This window comes from Festucalex cinctus, chromosome 8 (assembly GCF_051991245.1).
Source record: "Festucalex cinctus isolate MCC-2025b chromosome 8, RoL_Fcin_1.0, whole genome shotgun sequence".
Classification (NCBI taxonomy): Eukaryota; Metazoa; Chordata; class Actinopteri; order Syngnathiformes; family Syngnathidae; genus Festucalex; species Festucalex cinctus.
In genome coordinates this window covers 9,850,319-9,874,453 of record NC_135418.1, presented here as the reverse complement: position 1 = coordinate 9,874,453, position 24,135 = coordinate 9,850,319, and the positions used below count along the sequence as shown (strand labels likewise).

At 39.5% G+C, this 24,135-nt stretch overlaps 2 protein-coding genes across 3 annotated transcripts in view; one reads left to right on the top strand and one right to left on the bottom strand.

The window, feature by feature from the left end:
* camkvb (CaM kinase-like vesicle-associated b) overlaps nt 1–8,826 on the top strand; it is a 35,182-nt gene extending 26,356 nt beyond the window's left edge. Inside the window, exons 4-11 of the mRNA XM_077530744.1 lie at nt 2,575–2,649; nt 2,849–2,987; nt 3,784–3,904; nt 3,999–4,074; nt 4,346–4,482; nt 4,783–4,861; nt 4,966–5,053; nt 6,589–8,826. Coding sequence (XP_077386870.1) covers nt 2,575–2,649; nt 2,849–2,987; nt 3,784–3,904; nt 3,999–4,074; nt 4,346–4,482; nt 4,783–4,861; nt 4,966–5,053; nt 6,589–6,903 — 1,030 coding nt within the window. The 3' untranslated portion in view covers nt 6,904–8,826. The remainder of the gene's footprint in view (nt 1–2,574; nt 2,650–2,848; nt 2,988–3,783; nt 3,905–3,998; nt 4,075–4,345; nt 4,483–4,782; nt 4,862–4,965; nt 5,054–6,588) is intronic.
* Nucleotides 8,827–15,300: 6,474 nt separating this feature from the next.
* The window catches only part of sema3fb (sema domain, immunoglobulin domain (Ig), short basic domain, secreted, (semaphorin) 3Fb), a 59,682-nt gene continuing 50,847 nt past the window's right edge, over nt 15,301–24,135 (bottom strand). For both annotated transcript variants that reach the window (XM_077529240.1, XM_077529241.1), the window contains 6 exons: nt 22,110–22,198; nt 21,907–21,948; nt 21,209–21,365; nt 19,771–19,854; nt 19,350–19,483; nt 15,301–17,339 (listed from right to left, as the gene is read on the bottom strand). In XM_077529240.1, coding sequence (XP_077385366.1) covers nt 16,890–17,339; nt 19,350–19,483; nt 19,771–19,854; nt 21,209–21,365; nt 21,907–21,948; nt 22,110–22,198 — 956 coding nt within the window. In that variant the 3' untranslated portion in view covers nt 15,301–16,889. The remainder of the gene's footprint in view (nt 17,340–19,349; nt 19,484–19,770; nt 19,855–21,208; nt 21,366–21,906; nt 21,949–22,109; nt 22,199–24,135) is intronic.

Below are 24,135 nucleotides of genomic sequence, written 5' to 3'. Positions count from 1 at the left end.
CTAGCAAAGAAATGAACTACCAGTCAAGCGTTTGGGCACACTTTTTAGTGCTATTGGATGAAAAACTGTGTCCAAACTTTTGACTGATAGTAGAAATAAACCAAGATGATGCAAGTTGTGTTTCTCTGTAATAGCTCATTTAAGTAGGGCTGTGTCAAATTGCATTCAAATTCAAGAGGCATATAAGCAGGGGCATGTGTTTTTAATTAATTAATTAATTAATTATTATTATTATTTTTATTTTTTTCATAAAGATATCACATGTGTGGTATTCTGTCTGGAGTCTTACAATTGAGTTATGCATAGTTCAAACTGTATATATATATATATATATTTTTTATTTTTTATTTTTTGGAGACCAATTACACAAACAGTGTGATAAACGATAATGTTGAATCAGAGTTGGGATGAACAATACAGAGAAAATGTCATGTCATTCTGTTCATGCCAGATGTTATCGATACATTATGATATGATAAATTTCAACTGTGGGACAATTGAAAACATAACATTTGTTCTATGTGGAAAGTGTAGCATTTTTGTTTAGAACTCAGTCAGTCATCCACATTAACATATGTCATCAGTCAATAAAGTAGAACTGTTGATCTGTGTTTTGCTGTCTAGATTAGATTTGTTTCATGTTTTGTTCCTTTCAGTCCTTGTTGGTTGGTTGTGTTTGCTGCTTCTGTTGCTGTCTGGTCTTGTTCCCATTTGTGGTTGGTTTGTTACTCGGAATATTGTTTTTGGAGCTTCTTCTGATGTAGTAGCCTGGTTCTTCTTGTCTTGTTTGATTTTTGTTTTGTTTTTGGAAAATAAATGCTCATTGTTTTGGAATACATCTTGTCTGAACTTGGGTTCACATTTTATTGCCACTGTGAAAATCCTGAACTACTAACAAAATGGCAAACATTTTCAAACATTTTTCTTTTGAACAAATAATAAACGCATTATAGTGTAACTCAGGGGTCTCCAAGTTGGGTCCTCGAGAGCTCCTATCCAGCCTGTTTTCCATGTTTCTCTCCACTAACACACCTGATTCATGATTGGGATCAGGCTTCTGCAAAGCTTTCTGATTAGCTGATCATTAGATTCAGCTGTGCTGAAGGACGGAGACATGGAAAATGGGCTGGATAGGGTCTCTCGAGGACCAAACTTGGAGACCCCCTGGTGTAACTGTTGGAAGTTGCAGTGTGATTATTTTAGAGCAGGGGTGGCAAACTGCAGTCCTCGAGGGCCGGAGTCCTGCAGGTTTGATAGATTTCCCTACTCGAAGTGCAGCTGATTCCAATTAACAGGCTCGTTACCAGGCTTCTGCAGAGCTTGCTGATGAGCTGATCATTAATCAGCTGTGTTGAAGAAGTGAAATAACCAAAACCTGAAGGACTGCGGCCCTCGAGGACCGGATCTCGCCACCCCTGTTTTAGAGTCTGAAAAAGACAACATATCTGAATGCAAGAAATATTTACAGGTGTTCTTGTGTGTTGAAGTGTATCAATATTCACACGTGCGTATGGCTCGACCTTACATTACAGTGAAAAGTCTATAGATTCTTTGCCAGGAACTCTTGCTAGTTAACTATAGGGGCTTTTCCATCGCTGGAACGTTCGGAGAACTTTTCAGATTACCTTGGTAAAATTCAGTTTTTGCATTTTTACACCACCAACAATTTTCAGGGTAATTAAATTCCCCATGGGGCATCCAACTACTACCTCAGCAGCAGGGTCTTGCTGAGCCAGGCAAGAACTTTGAGGAGGCGGGCTGCAATGACCAAGGCTGATTGGTCAAATTGTTTTTACATCAGCTGGGCTGATCAAACTCATTTGAATTTATTACCGAGAACTCTAAGACGCTGTGGAAACACAATTTTAAATTCACTGCTGAACTTTTACAACCAAGAACTCCCTTTACCCAGAACTCAAAGATCCTTGGCTTGTTGGTGGAAAAGCAGCTTTTGCCTATCTTCAGACAGGAACTCTCACAACTTACGATGTTGCCCGGTGTCTCAAAAAGTCTTCCTAAAAATTCTATATTGTTGTTGTTGTTGATTATGCAGTGTTAATATCTTGAATGCTCATATCTCAATATTATAACAAGATATTGTTAAGCTCTAGTGCCAACTTCCAGTCTGTAGTTTCTTTCACTTGTTCACGTTTATTTATGGCTTAGTTGTCAGCAAGAAAGAAGTAGGCACTTTATTATTGTCAACAGTAACAAATACAGTAATTGCTGGGAAATGTAATTAAACGAGTAGAAGAGGCTGTCATTCAAGTCTTAATGTAATATCGTTCATCATTAGGGGAAACCACAAATCGGCTCCTGACAAGCTTCCCTTATTGATGCTGCTGATTAGTAACACATGCTCACTGCTAATCACTGTCACTTCATTTGAATTTTCAATTCATCAGGTTTCTCTCAAAGGCTTTTACTTCTGATCACCAACGTAATAATTATATATATTATGTCTTTACTAATTTGCCAAATGGATTACATAATGTATTTTTTTCTTATTTTTAGTAAAATGTTACTGTAACGTGTTGGATCGGTTTTTCTCATCCTGACTGTTGGTCTCCTCAGGGTGAAGCATCCCAATATTCTCCAGCTGGTGGACGTCTTTGAGACTAAAAAGGAATACTTGCTCTTTCTTGAACTGTAAGCTTGAAGGAAGGAAACATGTCTGTTTGTATCCTTCCTGGCCCGCTGTGTTGATCATATACTGTACACATGAGTAGCAAAACTGTTTACAGCGTTTCAAATTTGATATTTATATTTTATATTATAAACATAAAGATACAGTACACCATAGATGTCTAACATGTAACAGTATAAATAACTTCCTCTTCTTCCTCAGTGCAACAGGCAGAGAAGTCTTTGACTGGATCCTGGACCAAGGTTATTACTCCGAGCGGGATACCAGCAATGTGGTGCGCCAGGTTTTAGAAGCTGTCGCCTACCTCCACTCTCTACACATTGTTCACAGAAATCTCAAGGTAACATGCAACTTCCTTCAAGAGCTTCTCTACATTGAACTCGTTCACATCAAAGCGTCAGAAAAAAATCCAACACATTTCATTTTTTGAAAATCCAATTGATTATTCTTCTACTATGAGAGAAAATTATATACAGTACATGTGCACGTCATGTTCAATATTGATTGTCCTTGAGAAAAAATATGATTTAAAATTTGTATTGCCTATCTCTCTCCATAATATTTAATTTAAGAGAATTTACCATTGGCCATAGGAACAAAGTGACAAGTATTCCAGATATACAGGACTGTCTCAGAAAATTAGAATATTGTGATAAAGTCCTTTATTTTCTGTAATTCAATTAAATGAGCAAAAATGCCATACATTCTGGATTCATTACAAATCAACTGAAATATTGCAAGCCTTTTATTGTTTTAATATTACTGATTATGCCATTTTCAGTCAAATATCCTTTCTCAAAATATTGGAATATTTGCTCAGACCAAGTAAAAAAAAAGTGCCATAATCATCTATATTAAAACAATAAAAACCTTGCAGTATTTCAGTTGATTTGTAATGAATCCAGAATGTATGGCAGTTTTGCTTATTTAATTGCATTTCAGAAAATAATGGACTTTATCACAATATTCTAATTTTCTGAGACAGTCCTGTACATGTTTTTTTTGTTTTGTTTTGTTTTTTAACCACAGTTGATTAAAACAACACTTTTGATTTTTAGGGAGCGGCTATGAGCTTTTGAATTATTCTCGACAACTTTTAACATGTTTATTACATTTATTCTTTCTAATGGGCGTAGTTGGAGAATTTGGTTTACTATAACCGCCTGAAGCACTCGAAAATAGTCATCAGTGACTTCCATCTTGCCAAGCTGGAGAATGGATTAATCAAAGACCCTTGTGGGACACCAGAGTATTTGGGTGAGATTTTGAAGTGCAAAACGAGGCCAATAAGACAGTACAGAGTTTTTTTTTTTTTTTTTTAACTAAACTTGGTTTCTTTGTTCCTCTGCAGCTCCAGAGGTGGTTGGCAGACAGCGATATGGTCGACCTGTGGACTGCTGGGCAACAGGTGTCATAATGTACATTCTGTGAGTCATCATGCCAATCACTTGTGAGACACAGTGTCTATGGTGCAGTAAGTTATATTGGTTAAGCTTTAATGCTAAGGTAGGCTAAATCAGAATATTTCCTCTGGATTATAATTGTATTGAATTAAAGAGTGATGCTTAAGTTTGGCCATGCAAACCCATTTTTTACATCTTTACTGCTTTTTTTTTTTAATTAACTTTTTTTTTTTTTTTTATATATATGTGAGATATGGATGAGGAAAAAAATGGCATCTGTGTTTATTGCTCCTAGACTGTCAGGCAACCCTCCTTTCTATGATGAGAGTGATGAAGATGATTATGAAAATCATGACAAGAACCTCTTCCGAAAGATCCTTGCAGGCGATTATGAGTTTGACTCGCCATACTGGGATGAGATCTCAGATTCAGGTATTCTTATGCTGAAGAGACAAAATACAATAACAACACTCCATGTGCGCATTATGCCCTGCGATTGGCTGGCAATCAGTCCAGGGTGTACCCCGCCTACTGCCCAAAGCCAGCTGAGATAGGCTCCAGCACCCCCACGACCCTTGTGAGGAGTAAGCGGTCAAGAAAATGGATGGATGGATGGATGGATGGATGTGCGCATTATTTTTGAAGTAAATGCCAAACATTCCAACAGTAATCCTGACATCCATGAGGTGAATAAACCCTTTGTTGAAGTTTCCATTCATTTCCCTCTGGTAGCTAAGAGTCTGGTTGCACGTCTGATGGAGGTGGATCAAGACCAGAGACTGACAGCCCAGGAGGCTATAAACCATGAATGGTAGGTGGCGTAGACCACATGAATCATTCTTTGTAAACACAAGCAGAGCAATTGAATAATAACAGACGGTTTCTGTGTTCTCTGTCCCCATTTTTATAAAACAGGATCTCTGGTGGCGCGGCGTCAGATAAAAACATAAAGGAAAACGTATGCGCACAAATCGAGAAGAATTTTGCTCGAGCCAAATGGAAGGTAAGTCCCGTGTGTCCTCTGTCAGATGGCTTCTTTTTTCTAACTTTAAGAGCTCATTGGATAGAATATTTACAAAAACAATTGAAGGAATGGAATCTAATCTAATTTATTGTCACTCCACATGTCATGAGGACGGAGCAATGACATTTACTAGTTACAACTTATCCAAGAGACAAACAAAAACAATGGCCAAGAGAAGGAGACAGAATGGGAAGCCTGACGGGTCACCAAATGGTGCCCCGATTTTCATATTTAAATCGAAAAACATAAATGGGAGGGGGGTGAAAAACCTCAAACTATGCTCCTTGCTGAAAAATTTGTTGAGAAAGGTTTTCACACTAATTGCACCACTTTATGAAACTCTAGTGAGGTTGGGCTGATAAGGTATGGCACAAAAGCGGTATGATGGACACTTACGACCAACAGTAGATGAGGAGGAAAACAAATGCCTGATATTGAAGAACATTATGGATTACGACACAATTCAAGGCAATTTGTGCATCTTTGAAGAATGGATAGATGGCATTTTCGCCTCATGGTTCTGAGCGGAGCACGTCCGCCTCCCAGTTCTGAGAACTCGGGTTCGAGTCCAGGCTCCAGCCTTCCTGGGTGGTGTTTGCATGTTCTCCCCGTGCCTGTGTGGGTGTTCTCCGGGTACTCCGGTCTCCTCCCACATTCCAAAGACATGCATGGCAGGTTAATTGGGCGCTCCGAATTGTCCCTAGGTGTGCTTGTGAGTGTGGATGGTTGTTTGTCTCTGTGTGCCCTGCGATTGGCTGGCAACCAGTCCAGGGTGTACCCCGCCTACTGCCCAGATCCAGCTGAGATGGGATCCAGTAAACCCCGCGACCCTTGTGAGGAATAAGCGGTCAAGAAAATGGATGGATGGAAGGGTTCTGAGCGGATGAGTTCAAATCTGTTCTCCAGCCTGTGGTGGTTTTTGATTTGGGCAACTGCCCAGGTCAACATTGTCCAGGGATGGCACTAGCATGAGTTAACCCTATAAAGCCAAACATATAATATTAAATAGAAGACATTTTGAGCCCTCTATTTCATGAGTATAATATATTTGTGTCCCATTAAGACTCTGACATATTTGATCTGCCACATACATTGCACGGTAATCCATTAGATGGCCGTATTACCCAGATGATGGCTTTTCCAGCGACCTTGCAAGATCGCCCCAATTGAGAAAGGAGAGACACCTGTACTTATTAATAGTGGGAAATGTTCTTTCAGATTTTTGTAAATACTAATATGTTTGATATGTCTGCTTGTTATTATATTTCTGATAGTCATAAATGTACGAATTTAAAGCATTGTGACCGGATGTATCAAATATGACACAAATGAAAAGCCATATGTGGAAGAGAATCTGATTGTTCTCATATATTTCATTCAAGGTTTTTAGGGTTAAAAAAAAAAATAAAACATTCACTATTTTTAATATGAACAGCTAAGCGCCAATCCTCATCTGAAGGCGTCAAGTTCAGTTATTATATTTTTAGCCTGCTTTCCAAATTGTCCTCCCACAGAAAGCTGTGCGGGTCACCACCATCATGAAGAGAATGAGAGCAACTGAACAAAGTAACACCAAGGCCTCCAGTCTAGCAGCCGGCGCCGCGGCAGACCCTGCAGCTCCCGAGGCTGCCGCAGATCCATCCGCACCTTCACCTGCTGCTGCCACACCGGACGAAGCCGTCACAGAGATAAACACGCCAGTTCTAGAGGTTGAAGCTGTGGCAGAGCCACCACCGCAGCAGGAAGCAGAGTCCACATCTGGTTGCAACGGAGATACTGTGGCTCGGCTCCATGTAGGCACCGATAAAGGGGACGACGAGCAGGGCTAAGCTGTGACCTCTGCAGACCCACCAACTCCTGCACACTGTACATTAACTGCTAGCATGGTGACACACTGACTCTGCTTCTCTTTCACTTGCAGCGTTATTATCATCTGGAGGCTGTGTGCTACCTTTCCTGACTGATCTGCATAGATTGAGCTTTCAATTTAAATTAATTGCGTCTTCTTTTACTAACCCCCAGTGTACAACAGAGTCTATGAAATATTTACTTGCGTTTTAAGGGGAAGAACAGATTTGCTGTCAAGCGGTGGCTTAAAAGACTTCGTTCTGATATGTGTCTCAGTGAAGAGGAAGAATTTAGGAAGTTGATTTCCTTTATTTTAAAGCTGACTTGGGAAGTCTTTCTGCCTGTATTTGTGCTGTAAATCAGAGAAAAGGGTAGACTTGAAAATCACCCCGTGTACCTCCTTGACCTTAACAAGGGAGTTGTCCTGTCATACTCACAGTACCTAACAGTTGCTGTAAGTTTGGGTCATTCCATACCAAATCCTTCAATGGGTTTAACCAAGCAGATTTTGACTTTAATGAAACTCGCTGTACTTGTTGAGCGTGATAGCACAACACTAAACCTCAAACTTACTGTTGATCGGAGAATAGGTTTGGGAGGTACAGCCTGTCGAATTTTAACATTTTCAACAAAAAGGGGCTTGGCCACCTTCCTTTGAACCCTTATATCTCAGGAACGACTGTGTCAATCTTCACAATACAGTTATTGTTGGAAATTAAGTTTAAGAAGGATTCCAATTCTGCAATGATTAAGACGATTGGTGCATGTAAACTTTTGTCCTTGTTGTTTTTTGTTGTTGTTGTTGTTTTGTTTTTTTATCTGAGCTTGAAATTGACATTTACAAAAATGTTCATAAAATGTAATCTTATCAGTTTCAGGGTAATTTTGTTTGTACTTCAATTGCTTTTATCCTGTGTAAAGCACTTTTATCAACTGCTGTCGTCTTAAATGTGCTCTATAAATAAACTTGACTTGTCTACCAGCAATAGAGATCCTGACGTTGGCGTCACGCGTCTCAAAATGGCCATTAGCGCAACCATTTTAGCAGCATAGAAAGCGCGTCTACCAGTTTGAGTAAATAGCAAACGCCAACTTTAAGAATGTTGTGCCACAATGAGACAAGGAAAAAAAAAAAGATTGTGCATGCTCCAGACTACCAAAAGAGTAGTAATGTGTCGCCAATGCTTTACTTGGTGGCCGAATCAGCAGATGCTCACTGTTACCACACGCAAAATGTCGGGGAAATAATCTGTTTCGTTCATTTCTGCTGCTACGGTTTAATGGATATTACACCGTTGAATTTAATAACTGACCAAAAACATAAAGAAGACTTTTTACAGTATAGATGATGGCAGACGATTTAGCAGCTGCTAAGTTGCTAACGTACATAAATATCACTGCAACACTTGAATCAAACTGGCAACTTCGATAGCATTTTGAGCACACACAAAGGGGAAATAAATCCGCATTGTACAAATTTTGTATGCATACAATTTGTATACAAAAAGCTTTTGTATGATCAGATTTGAAAGCACTAACTGGTTTAAGAGAGGGGTTAATTCCACATACCAGTGTCGCCAAGGTGAAAAAAAGCCCTTCTGACAATTCATCCGCATCCAACATGTTCACCTCACGTGTATATCATGTCCTTTTCATAAAGTGACTGTCAATGCTCTTGGGTGGAAAGCTGATGGTTAAACGCAAGTACAGTATTAGCTCTCCATGCCATTGCAGCCTAATAACACTGTGCCAATACGTTCCTGCTGCAGGGGGGCGTGTTCGGAAAAATAGTCACGTGAAGTCAGGATCTCTATAAGTGGTCAAAGTATCTATGAATAGTACTTGAAAGTTCATTGAAATGTGAATATTCAATGAATATCTGAAGGTAAGGATACTGTGACTCTATTGCTTGCTTGCTTAAAAAAAAAAAAAAAAAAAAAAAAAAAAAAAAAACAACTGAAACTTTTATGTTGTAGAGAACATGTGATAAATTACACATCAATGAAAAGTTTTGTTGAAGTCACAAGGTCAATTTTAAGGTCAACTAAAACAAAAAGTTACTCAAATATGCACCAATCTTTTATTGGCGATTTGGAATCCTTGATTCCTCTTTCCAACAACACTTGTTTTGTGAAGATTGATCCAGTTCCTGAGATATAAGGTTTCAATGGAACGTGGCCCCTTATGCTGAAAAAAAAAATATATATATATATATATATATATATATTAAAAAAAACAAACAAAAAAAAACGGTGGGCTGTCGCTCCCAAACCCCTGCTCCGATTGGCCTAAAATTTGAGATTTAGTGTTGCGCTAACACATAAAAAATAATATAAAATCATAAAAAAGCACAGCAAGATTAACTAAAATCTAAATCTGCTTGGTGAAAAGTTTTGTTCTTTCTTTTCTCTTTTTTTTGTTTTTTTTTTTTCCTTTTTTTTGTGGTGATTTGTCATGGAACGACCCATTACACAATGCTGACATGGACAAGTATTTGGCCCCGATGTGACCTCACACATAAGCACAGAAGAAAGAGCAAAAGTGTTTGGTCCTTTGCTTACTCCCTGCTCAGGAAAGAACCTCATAGAGAACTTTGTAGAAGTAGCGAAAAGAGCATGCATTCTCACTTTTTGCTGTTCATTTGGCATTTACAGTGACATAAAAAGTCTACACACCCCTGCTCAAATGCTCTTTTGTGTTCTGAAAAAAATGAGCCCAAAATAAACTATTTAAAAACTTTTTCCACCAGTAATGTACAGTATGTCACCTATAACCTGTCAATATCAATGAATTAAAAAAAAATAATGAATTAAAATGAATTTTTAAAAAAAAAGTGGAAAATTGTGTGCAACCAGTTATACTGTAATTTTCAATTAAGTTTTACTCATAAGTTACATTGGTGGTGGAAAAAGTTTTGAAATGTTTCCTCGTGGTCTCATCTTTTTTTATATCACAAAACTCAGTATCTGAACAGAAGCTTTTATATTCACTGTACAAAGCCACTTGGTGGATAAAGATGCACTGGCTCCAACTTGACACTTGGAACGAGGCGTAAATTGTTTTAAGAGTGTCCTTTACTCTGTGTTGTTATTTTGTGCCCTACTTCTATGTTCATGTTTGTCTTGTGAAATGTCTTCATCTCATGGCAGTTCGAAGCATCTAAATTCATTTGTAGCTTTTCTTTGTCCAAATCACCACAATAGACTTAATGATGCCACAACTGATCACTTTTCAAAGAGTTATTGTTTTACTACATGGCAGTCTGAGCCCATATACTTCTGTGCTATGATTACTGTATACATTAGCCGACCACATACGTCTTTTATGGGAAGTTTTGTGAACGTTCATTTTTTTTTTTTTTAAACATGATCGGTCATATACACTATTTAGCTGACTTCTTAACATGTACTTGATAAACAGTAATAATCAATATGTACCCATTCTTGTCACTAGTCCCCTTGAGCATAAATTATGAGCCACAGAAGAAATTCTAGAGGACATTGAGCAATACTTGACAGGCTGCAGAAACTGTGATTCTTGCTGTCCTTTGGATTGTCCATGTCTACTGTTGCTTTTGGAAGTCTACCAATATGATACATTTTTTTTGTGTGTCTGTGTGGGTGTGTGCATGCGTGAGTATGGAACAAAACATAGCATAATATAAGCAAAAGGCGGAAGAATTTACACTCCATTGTTCAAGTGAAACACATTGGCACAATTTGGGTATTGTATGCGTCAGCAACAAATGAACAATTTATAATGCCTGCTGATAAATACAGTGACCATATAAGCAATTACAGTAAAATCCTTTCAATAACACACAACTGTGTATAATCACCCTTAAAGCCACAGTGTGTATAATCTTTAGTACCATCTAGTGGTGAACTAACAAGTCATTCAATTTAAAAACCTACTATTGATCTCAATAACATGTACAAAAATAAAAAAAATAAAAATGTTCTCTTACATTAACTTTTATATATATATATATATATATATATATATATATATATATATATATATATATATATATATATATATATATATATATATATATATATATATATATATATATTATATATATATATATATATATATAATCATAGGTCTCATAATCACTGATTATATTACATGGCTACAGCCTCACTTTACAGGAGGCTGCCATGTTTCGCCGCCATCTTCCTGCTACGAATGCCTAAATGACAACTTTGCAAATTGCATCGACTGTTGGACCCAATGGGTTGACCGCCGCTTACCTTCGACAGCTGGTGCCTGCATGTGGTCATCGCTGAGTCCCGTGATTCGGATTCCGGCCGCTTGTCACTTTTTTTTACTAGCTACTAGCGTCTCCTGTTAGCAGCTCTTGTTAGCCACTCCAGCCTATGGATCCAATTAATGCCCGCTAGCCACTCTTGTGAGCTCCGTCGGCTAAATCCGGCTCGCTCGGTCTTTCGGCGTCGCTCTCCGGGCTTCACACCGGATGTCAAGTCGCCGTCGCTCGCCGAGATGCTCGTTTGCTCTCGCAAAATAAAAATTGGTGATAGGCTTGCGGAGTGTGGTCTCTCTGAGCCAACGTATTGTGCGTGCATGCGCTTCGGCTGCATTCTATGCTATAGCGACATCTAGTGGTCACTTATTACACATCCATCCATCCATTTTCTTGACTGCTTATTCCTCACAAGGGTCGTGGCGGGTGCTGGCGCCTATCTCAGCTGGCTCTGGACAGTAGGCGGGGGACACCCTGGACTGGTTGCCAGCCAATCGCAGGGCACACAGAGATGAACACACATCCACACTCACAAGCACACCTATGGACAATTCGGAGCGCTCAATTAACCTGCCATGCATGTCTTTGGAATGTGGGAGGAGACCGGAGTACCCGGAGAAGACCCACGCGGGCACAGGGAGAGCATGCAAGCTCTACCCAGGAAACCTGGACTCGAACCCGAGTCCTCTGAACTGGGAGGCGACGTGCTAACCAGTCATCCACCGTGCCGCACTTATTACACACTGTACCTTTAAAATATATTTTTTTATTTCTTTACTTTTCTTTCAAATATTGGTCTCTGTAACAGCCTATTGCACTATATTGAGTTATGTAGTGTCTGCGATTGGTTGGCAACCAGTCCAGGGTGTCCCCCTGCCTACTGCCCAGAGCCAGCTGAGATAGGCGCCAGCAGTCCCCGCGACCCTTGTGAGGAATAAGCGGTCAAGAAAATGGATGGATGGATGGATGGATGTAGTGTATGAAACATGATAAATAAATGATTGCATCCATTTATTATAAATATTTTTACAATCCCTGCAATTGGCTGGCAACCAGTTCAGGGTGTACCCCGCCTACTGCCTGAAGTCATCTGGGATAGGCTCCAGCTCCTCCGTGACCCTTGTGAGGAGTAAGCGGTTTTGAAAATGGATGGATGGATTTTTTATAATCCTCATACTTCCTAGGCACTGGTAAACATCTAAACAATGTCAACATTTTTTTGTTTCCTATTAAGCTCCCTGTATAATATCCCCCACTTTGTTTGGGGGTAAAAAGAAGAAAAAAAATGCTGAGAACGTGTGTTAATCACTGGATTTTACAGTAAATCAAGACTAAATACGCTTCATAAAATAATCATTGACGACCAGGAAGAACAATTTATCCCCATATATGTGTACTTTTTTCCCATTTGTAGACTTTTGTGGGTGGAATCTAACCCTTGTGCGCATGTGCGTGCAAATGTGTTGTTCGGGTGATTTCACCAGTTGATCTCCACACACCAAAAATATTGTCCATAGCATAGAACAAATGAGGATATGTATTTTCAATTTAAAAAAAAAAATGAAATGAGATTGTAAATGAATCCTTTCAGTGATTTGTTGCTGCAGTTTAACACATTCACTCTTTGTGCTTAAAATGATTTTGTTATTTCTTTTGGTGTTTTTAATATCTGTTAAATTTCCGAGATGTTTGTATGATTAGATGATGTAATGTAGTCCATCCTGTTGTTTAGGATGCCAGAGCCAGTTAATACTGTTTGAACACTGTTTACACTGTTTGAAGTAATGCTTTCTCCTCGTGACACTCCTCACTGTAGTATTCCATGTCTGGTCATTTACCACACATTCACAGGTGTATTTTTGTGGTTGTGATGTTTGCCAGGACCAGTTGTCACCTGTTGGTTCTATTTGGCATTTGTGGGTTCTGTAATGTTCCTCTTGATTCACTTGATGACTTTGGTGGTAATAAAATATAATTCATTTCATCTATGTGATGCCTTCTTGTGTTCTTTCTTTGAAGTCCCTTTAAAAAAAGTATTACGATTTCAGAAAAAGACATTTAAAAAAATGTTGATGTAGATTGCATCTTTGCAACTTCTCTCATTCTTGCAAGAGCTGATAATCAAGACAACCCTTGCTGTTTTCTACAAGAATAATTAGAAGAAAATTTAGTTGTGCATGGTGATAAGCGTTCCATGTCAGTATTGGTTAAATCCATACACGAGCCAGTCATCTTATAGTAGTTGAACATATGCACTGATCATCAGTCCTTGGCGTCGTGACCATTTTTGTTCGAGACAGCTCAACCAGTCAAACTGTCATTTCTGTCTCTCTTACTTCATGTCTACTCATGCTTTTGAGACAAATGGTTTGCCTTACATATGCTGATGGTTCCCTCTAGTGTCAGCTCTGTTTTCCACAACAGCCGCTCTCAAAGCTTTTTTTTTTTTTTTTTTTTTCTCGTTTTTGGTGGTCCCTTATCATAACGTGGATTGACATTGCAGGTCCCACTGCCTAATTTAATTTTAATGACTGTATCCAAATGTTGTTTTTCCAATTACACCTTGTTTATTTGTATTTGTATGTTAATATCCCATTCAGCTGAGTTTACATTCACAGGTGACATGAAACAATCCACATGCGCAGGTAACCCAAATTGCACTTAAAGAACAACACAAATATGATATCAACAAGACAATAGTATAAATAATGTGAATATTATTTCAAAACACTTTTAATTGGCCTGCTCTGAGTTGCTCTCTATTGATTGACTGTAAATGAGGGTAACCTCCACATCACAGAGAACTCGCCACTACTTGCATTCCAAATTTTGCCACGAATAGGGACCGAGCCCTGCCGCAAATAGCAAAAATCCACCAAGTAAATGATGCCCACACAAAAAGCTTTTAATTTGCCGAAAGATGTTGCATGATTGTGCCAAAGCACATTTTTAAAAATGTGTTATCAGATAAAGCTATGGCCTGACTTCATGAAACTCCAAAGCAATATTTTTTTTGTAAGACATAGTTTTGTCGAAAGTCTGCAAAAACATTTTATCTGGCAACTTTCAGAATCCAACACATCCTGCCAACATTGTACCCCATCGAGGGAAAAAAGTGGAAGATCTTAAACTGGCCAAGTTAATCACCAGATCTAAATCCAATAGAGCATGCATTTCTCCTGGAGGAGACTGAAGCAAGAAACCTCCCAGAAACAAAACAAAAGTTGCACTGTCCTGAGTTGTTCAACACATCCAGATGTAAATGCCATGAAATCAAAACTGGAATTCTCAACTTTTGTCTTATATTAATTGTTGATCTGAAACCCAAATGTTTTCAGTAACAAAGGAATCGACTTTGCCGTTCCAATACTTTTGAAGGGGACTGTATGTACACTTGCACTGTACACACAGTACCTATTGTACATACTTTGAATAGATCATGTCTCTGCTTCAACAATGAATTAAGTGTCTTGCACGCATTCATTGTAACTGACAGTGACCCACATTTCTACGGCTGAAGCACTGGGCCTAAGATTGGACATGGCGATAAATCGTCAACAAATTCCACATCTGTGTACGTGACACTATGTGGCTTGGCATCATGTCACAGGATAATGTCATTCGGGACATCGAGAATGGCTGTGCTGCTGGATTCTCGTATTGTAATTGAAGTCCAAGTTACTGGATTCGATGCATCTTGCGGTTGTGCATCTGATGGACGATAACACAGAAAAGATCCAGTGTGATGGAGGATGACTGATGCTGGCTTGTCATCAGACTCTTTGTGTGATGTTGCAGTGCAATTCCTTTATGCGTTGGCTTTATAATTAGAAATACTGTAATATTTATTTGTATATTAGTGGTTCAGATAATGGGTTCGATGGATTATACAACAAACTTGCCTAACTAATGAATTTTTATAGTCTATTGTCGAATTTCACATTTATTATTATCATGGATTTGCCATTGTTGAATTTATAATTGTCAGTCAAAACGATGTCTTCTTTTCACCAAACCTAACAACAGCAACGTCAAGACAAGGAAGTAGATCTGCACTTGGGTTTCTGATCTGCAAATGTGGTGAGTATTTGAAACAAAGGTGCATACTTAACACTTGAACAGATACAACTTTATTCCAGAGAGTTGAACATAGAAAACATCCATTAAAGTTCATCACAATGAGTAGGGGGAAGCATTCAATTCTTATAAAATATAGAGCTTTAATTTATTAGTTAGCAACAACAATGGAATGGGATGGATAGTACAAGTAATTTAAACATTTAGGTAATTATGCTTCATTTCATTTTGTTTATTTTTTTCCTCCAAAATCTGCCTCAGACAACCTTCTTTCTTCACATTTTTGCTGAATAAGGTTTCTTTAGCCAAACTATAAGAGAAGAGAGAGTAAAAGGAATACTTTTATTTTTCAAACATTTAATTATTATTATTATTGGTTTTTTTTTTTTAAACAATTTTGGACTGTCACATAACTATTTATAGGCAGTCAGTCATTTACAGATTGTGGATTCATCCACATATGAAAGTAAAGTCAATGGCCAAAATCTTGAATGTCCAGTTAATTTTTTTATTACAGTCTGTTTGGAGTTGAAGCACATTTACTGTTTTATCAAGTGTACTGTACTAGCAGTGATTCTCACATCCTATTATTCATCCCTTAGGTCAGAGAACATAAAAAAATAAAAACAGACCACATACATTTGATCAGAAATGCAGTACAAATATATTTTCATGCACACAAAGAAAGCCAGCTTCCCACTATTTGGTTAGTGTCACAACATTGTTACAATGCTCACTTGTGTGTACAGTAAATGGAAATTTCCTTTCCAAACATGGATGTCTGAAGACAGGAGAGCAAAAAGGTGTATGGACCTATTGCCAACCTTTTTTTTTTTCTTCTTTTTTTTTTTAAACAGTATTCACAGATGTCCACAATTGTGCCTGTGGCACTTGGCCCCAGCTGTCGGCCCTTTAAAATTAAAAGAATGCCCTTTGTACAAAATCTTGACTCTATATTGCACCACAGTCTCAGTATATATGACATTTGTATTTGGTAAAGCCCCACCATTACGTTATTTATTTTAATCTACTGTATGGTTCATGTAGAAGTGACTCACAGCAGATTAAAAAAATATTTTTTGTCTTGTATCTTCTGATTAAAACAGTGTGAATATTCATGTCCATGTTCCCCGTAAGTGTCAGTCCACATGCATCCATGTCGGGGTTGCGCACCAGGCGTTCCTGCAGATGTCCTGGTACGGCGTCAAAACAGTCAAGAAACAAGAGCGATCCCGTCACCGCTTATCAGCAATACATTTTCCCCTGTCACACACAGAGCTTCACAGCTGGGCTCCACGCAGCTTACGCAGTCAATAGCACAAACTTTCTCCAATGTTGTACGACAGATGAGTTTGGTAATGACAGTAACAGCAACAATAAAATTAACAACAACAATATTTGCCCCAAAGTTACCTATACACAAAGAGCCCGTTTTCTTTTAAGTACAAATAAATCCACAGAATGAAAGGCCTACTATATACAACCTACAATAAATACTGACATAGCATATGTGTTACAGTTTCAAACAATGGATGTTGTTGTTTTTCTGGTTTGTGTGAGTGTCTCCCAGTTTTCAGGAAGTGGTGGGGGGAGGTCGAAGGTGTTTGGATGTGATTGGCCTCCTCATGTCTCTACATCCTCCTGCTCTTCTTCCTCCGCTGCCTCCCCGTGATGCCGGCGATTGCGAGGCTTCTTCTGCTCCTTGAACTCTTTCAGGTCTTTGACCTTAAGGGCACCTAGCATGGGGTCTCCGAACTGCCAGTAGTCTTGGCAATACTGATTGATGAGGCTCATCTCTGGCTGGCTGAGAATGGTCAGCAGGTCCTTGTACTGGCCTGCGCTGGGAGTCCACTGGGTGCTGGAGTGGAGAGAAGATGCCAGCAGGCCCCCTCCGCTTTCTACCAGGGCGTTATTGACGGCACGGCTGGATAGCACCACCAACTGCAGCTTGACGAGGGTGTGCTTGAAGTTCTTTTCTGTGGCGGTGCACTGGTACATGCCGGAGTCGGAGGGTTGCAGAGACCGCAGGAGCAGACCTTGCTCGGTTTTTAAGATCCGTCCGTCAGAGCGCATCTACACAGAGAAAAAAATACTATGAATAACACTTTATTTTTTTCCCCGCTCCCAGCTATTTTAATGGATTTTGACTGATTTGCAAGACCCACAGAATATTCTGTTCTATTGCTAGAAAAACAACCAAAAGAAAGATGAGTTTCTTCTTTCATCAGGAAAATATAAAGTATATTTGTATCTGTTTCAGTTTTGCAGCAGTTAGCATTAGGATATAGCTAAGTTTCATTAATATTCACACTCCTGGTGAAAACACTGGCAAAAAGAGCTTGTTGCAACATGGCCCTTGCTCTATCGCAGTGGTGTCCAAACTAGTGTTAAACCTGTACAATATTTCTGATAGAAAATCCTTATTTGGTCAACAGGGATGAACGAAACAGAGCGAAAGCCAATTAAGACATGACGTGAAGCCCACCCTGTTGCCGTACAAGAGACGTTTATTGCTTCTGTTGAGTGTTTGTATAATGTGTCTCCCAATTAATTTCCTAAATAACAATGACGAGAAGAGTTTGCAACTGCAAAACCAGCAATTAAACAAGCTTCTTCTTTTTTATTTTCTAGTTTATTGGTTCTTTAACCTGGGGTTTGATGGAACCCCGGGGGTTTGGTGAGTTGGTTTCAGGGGTTCAGCGGCGGTCAAGACGCACACCCGACATGATCCATGATGATATGACCCGCTTGGCCACCATTGGCTGCAGGTGATTACGCTCCATTACGTGGCCTATCTGTGCTGCAGGGAATTTGGTGCACTCAGTAGTCGACGTGTTGTTGCTGTTGGTACGTCATGTGATTGCTTTATTATTGTAATTCATCCATTTTCTTAACCGCTTACTCCTCACAAGGGTCGCGGGGTTTCTGGAACCTATCACAGCAGGCTTCGGGCAGTAGGCGGTGTACACCCTGAACTGGTTGCCAGCCAATTGCAGGGCACACAGAGACTAACAACCACTCGCACTTACAAGCACACCTAGGGACAATTCGGAGTGCCCAATCAACCTGCCATGCATGTCTTTGAAATGTGGGAGGAGACCGGAGTACCCGTAGAAGACCCACAGGGGCAGGCACGGGGAGAACATGCAAACTCCACCCAGGAAGCCCGGAGCCTGGACTCGATCTTGTGTCCTCAGTACTGGGAGGCAAATGTGCTAACCACTCAATCATAATGCCGCCCCATACTATGTCAAGCAAAAAATAATAATTTAAATCGTCTGGTGTTCCACAGGGCTCAATGCTGGAGCCTCTGCTGTTTTTATTTGTACCTTCTGCCCTTAGTTCCACCTTAAGAAAGCAGCAGTGGTTGTTTAAAAGTACTCTACAGAATTGAGTTGAGTGACGGGAATCAGCGTCCTAACTGGCTGATTAGCAATGCCAAGTTGAGCAATTCTATTCCGGCACAACTAGCACTCTAACAAAACTAAAGGAACACTTCCTCAGGCTAAATGGAGATGAGCAATACAATAACACAACGCTTTCTGAATTCAAGCTGAAGAGAGCCAGATTTGAAGAAAAGACTACTCTCTCCCTGTTCATCAATCACCATAACCTGTAAACCATAGTCAGCTTGTGATTGACTTTTTAGGCTTGCTCTTGCTCAATTTGGGCATTTCACCATTTTTTTTTAACTGTCACTTTGTCCAGTTAGAATAATCATAGGAACTTTATATAATACTGTTGCATACAAAATGTTGCCTCATTCATTTTCATGATTGCCTGTGGGGAATATTGCATTCAAATTTGAGCATACTGAAGGTTGAATAACCGCTGAGAAAAGTGGCTATTTGGAGTCCAAGTATGTATATTATGACCTTTCAAGTATTTTGCATACCTAAAAAGCGAGAGGAAAAAATAGACCAGGAGTCAACTGAAAAGAAAATCATCAATCAGGAAGCATTAGACTGGTGTTGTATTATTGTATACTTCAAATGGAATTATTTATCACCAAGTTGAAAGAAAAAAATGTCATGTGCTCACTACCATTGGCATGTTTGAGAAACACATTTCCTTGCATCTCACCTCCTTCCTGCGGTCGCTGTTATCTCGCTGTAGATGCCATTTGATGATGGCATGCGGGGAGCGGGCCTGACACTCCAGGAAGGTACTGCTTCCCTCCACCCCATACTGTACCATCTCTAGAGTATTCTTGTTAGCTGCGGGGCAAAAGGAGAGAAGTGTTACCATGGCAACAAAACACTCATTACCATGAGCTCCCTTCACCCAAAATCTTAGGAGTGGCAAATCAAAGCACTTGGCTTCCGCAGATTAGCATAAAACTGACACAAGGCAACCATTAGGGCCCATTACAAAGAGTACCATGAACAGTTGTAAGTACCAGAGACACACAGTTGCTGCCACTCTTGAGCTGATTAGTAAACAAATAGCATCACCAAAAGCTGAAACATGAATTTGGGGATGGTGTGAAGAACAAGCACCTTACCGTTGGAGTTGAAGCCACGACACTGGCGAATTGGGTTCCCGTACTTGACGTCCTGTCTCCGGCTACGTCTGAAGGGGTCCGACCAGTGTTGCGCAATTAAGAGAGAGAGAGGGGGAAAAAAAAAACGGCATAAAGCAACTGGAAGCCCTTCAAAACATTCAACAACAGACATGACAAATTCCACTAGGTGTAAAACCACAAACCAGTGACTGCAACTTTAGCTATCACTTCAAGGGCTGAAAATTGCCAATTTATTGCTATAGTTATTTTCTAAGACAGCTGTTTTCGATCTTTTCACACCAAATACTGTACCATTTTAGAAAATACTTGGCTATACTAAGCTTCAGTAAAGAGGAGGCAGGTTAGAATACTAAAAAGTATCATTCATTTTGTGAGCATACTCATAACTCTAAACACCTGCAATCACCTTTCCTCATGGAAATACGTGGAAATAATCTGTTCCAGGCTCCCTTCAAAAAAAACAGCAAAACATACAGTGATGACAGTTATATAGTATTTAAAAGAATTAAAGGAGAAACACTTACTCCAATGCACATTGTGCTGCTCATTCTGGTGTGTGCATCTTGGCCACCAGATGGCAGTATAAGACAGATATACCCAGAGCCATAGATTCATAGTTTTAGAGCTACTACGATGTGATTGGTCAATTGCTTGACATGACATATGGACGCCATGTTGTTACCCTTCTGCTGGGATTTCGTAGTGTTCTGCAATAGGCGTTTGCACTTTCAGGTTCCTTATGACAAACAAATTACAGAGGAACCTTTTCTAATACATTCATTGGTACCATGAAAAATTGGCTTTAATATCAAGTATCTTGCTTGTTATATCAGGAGCCAAAGACAGGAGATAAAGCAAATATATGTAATCAAATCTCTTATTTTAACATAGATTATGTATGAACACACTGATATATTTCCAGGATTCACAACGTTGAAAAATCAAAATCCATGTACAGTAAAAATATACCATATACTAGTAAATAGCCTGTATCATACATGCAGTGCAATACATCAAATCTTAAAGAATAAAACAAGCGGAAAATATAAAAGAAACTGTACACCTAGTTTGTGAAAGAAAGTTATTTTGCGTGTAAAACGATAGGCATGCTTGTGCGTTACACGCTTGAGCGTACGCCCCCTCCTGTGGTCGAGGGTAACAACATGGCGTCCTTTCAGTTGGCTAGACTCACTCTATATACGGCTCTTGATATACTGTACTGGAGCCTCAACTCTCTTGGCGTCTTAGTACAAAAGTAATAGTCATTCTTTGTAGAGGATAAAGAATATATGCCATTGAGCATTGTTACAGTAACTATCGACATCAGGGGTGTCAAATGTACGGCCTGCGGGATGGAGCAGGCCCGCAAATGGGTTTAATCCATCTTTGTGTGCTAAAACCAGTGTTGGTGCTCACCTCTTTTGGGAAGCGGAGTAACGGGAGCACGACTTGCCATCCCAGGCGCAGTAAGGGTCTCTGGCCAAACAGCAGTCAGCACACGCTTCCCCGTAAACGTCACAGCGGTGGAGCGCTAGCTGGGTCAGCCCGACCGCAGATGACACATACAGCTGTTGCTGTTAGGAGAAAGAGAAAAAGGTGGAAAGAAATTGTTGTTACAAGGTCGAATTAGGCAACACAACACAATTTGATGCCAAAAAGAAGACTAAAATTAGCTCTAAAACTCTTATCGTGCAAACTTTTGTACGGTAAGATTTAATACATTTCTAAGATTCTTACAAGTGATTCTCCCACACACAGTTTGATCAAATATACTCTGTTACAATAGATGATGAACTAATTCAAGGAAGACCAACACCTTTCTAATGTAAAGTTTAGACACCTTTCAACACTGAAAATGTCATATTAAAATTCAGTCATTTGCAAAAAGTTCTACCGAATCATGAGCCATATACTGTGTTAACCAAAGTAACCCCCCCCCAAAAAAGGCTTAACTGAGTATTAAAATCTAATTGTATTTTTCCCCAGATGCATGTGATAAATGTCTTGCTGTATACAAACAAAAACAAAGCTAAACCACACATAAAATATGTTTTCATCATTTAAATTCCTTTACAGTACAACAAAACACATCCATTAAACAGACATCATGCTTACCCTTTTAGATGATACTTTCATTGTTGTAATAGGAGTTGGAACCTTAAAAATAAAAATGAAAAGGTATCAATGAAGTAGTTTTTCTATCTACGATAGATAGTGTCAAGCAAAGGAACTATGAGGACAAGCCAATGAACATTTATAGAACATTTAAAATATATGTGTGAAATGTGAAAGAGTAAAAAAAAAACACAAATGCTGACCCTGAAGACCTCAACCTCCTCTAGTACCAGCTCCTCAGTTTGCAGGGCGTCTTTGGGAAGAACAATAACTTTCTGAACTGTTCCTTTGTCTGTGGAGCAAACAAACACAAACGTGCATATCAACAGCAATTTGAGTGGATCATTTGGAATGCGGTGCAAATCAACCAGTGTGCTACTCTATTAATTTGTTATACTAAATATAATCCCACAAAGAGAAATTATTAAAAATCAATATTACAGGCAAAAATAGATGGGCACCTAAACCCAAATTCAGAAGAGGGCAGCGTTGCCATAATTCGCTGGAGGTTGTTGGCCGAAATCTCGCAATATATGGCCCTGTTCATCTTCTACTTAATATGGTGCAGTCATCCCGTGTAGAAAAACAGCGCCAAAGCACGACGCTTCCACCTCCTTGCTTCACAATAGGGACGGTGTTCTTGGAATGGTAGTCATTCTCTTTTTCATCCAAACATGGCGAGTAGAGTTAATACCAAAACATTCCAATTTGCTCTTATTTGAGCACATGACATTCTCCCATGATTCAACTGGATCATCCTGAGGGTCTTTGCCAAACTTCAAACGAGCCTGGAAATGTGTTGACTTAAGCTGGCGAACCTTCCGTGCGCTGCATGATTTTATGAATGCGCGTGCCTGTTGTAATGGAAATGCAATGGAGGCCGTGTAGTGTCGTTCCGTGCAGTGTGGTGTGGTAGCGTGCCGTGCGGGGCTAATTGAAAAGCGGCCTGTGTGTATTACCAAGAGTAACCTTTGAAACAATGGTCCCAGCTCTCTTCAGGTCATTGAGCAGCTCCTCTTGTGTAGTTCTGGGCTGATTCCTGGCCTTTCTTGGCATCACTGATACCCCACAAATTTGAGATCTTGCATGGAGTCCCAGTCCAAGGGAGGTTGACAGTCATCATGACCCTCTTCTATTTTCTAGTAATTGCTCCAACAGTTGATCTTTTTTTCTCCAAGATGTTTGGCAATTACCCCATAGCTCATTTCACCCTTGTGGTGAGGTCGACCATTTTGTCCCTGGTGTCTATTGACAGGATCTTTATTTTTGCGGATGGTAGCAGTTGTCTGACAGATTGTGAGGTGTACATGTGTTTATGCACCTAACAATCTCATGAAGGTGCTACTAAGTAAGATTAATAAATGTCACGAGCTGGAGGTTGGATCCCAAAGCGCAGACACAAATAAGGTTTTAACTATCTATTCACATCGAGAGGCGTAGAACAAACTTGACTAGACGAGAAACAAAGAGAGTTGCACAGAGGGACAGAAAGCAATAATCCGACAAACACAAACACTTCTCAGAACTGTCTACTACAGACAGTGAATCGATCTGATTGGTTGTCACTAAGTAAAGGATTAAAGATTGACATCACATAGGTCCAAACATCATCTAAAGGAGTAAAGATTGACATCACACAGGTCCTGACATCACATAACATCACATGGCGTCTTTCCAGTTAAAACCAGATGATGGTTACGTCGGTACAAAACAGACACTTGACCTCACGGTCATGAACCCAAACTTAACAGGTCATGAACTCCAACTTAACCCTAGCGTGACCCCAGACATGACAATAAGTTGATCGGCGGTGGACTTTTTTGAAGGCACAGTAACAGGTCTTTGAGGGCCAGAATTCTTGATGATTGACAAATGTTTACTTATTTCTAGCTCTAATATACAAATAAATTATTTAAAAATCACACAGTTTGACTTCTTGAATTTTTATTTTAGATTGTGTCTCTCACATTGAACATGCACCTTTGAGGAAAATGTATTTCTAAGTGGGTGAACTTGCAAAATTGTAGGGCGTTCAAACACTTATTTTCCTCACTGTATATGCACGCTTTGAATATCTTTACCTTCCTTGCACTGACTGATTGATTGGTTTTAGCACATTTAATGTAAAGAGTGACAAAATGGCCACAACATTCCTGATTTTTTTTTTTTTCTGCGTATCCCTTGATATAAAAACTGGGGCCACTATTGCTCTAAAACAAACTTTCGCTG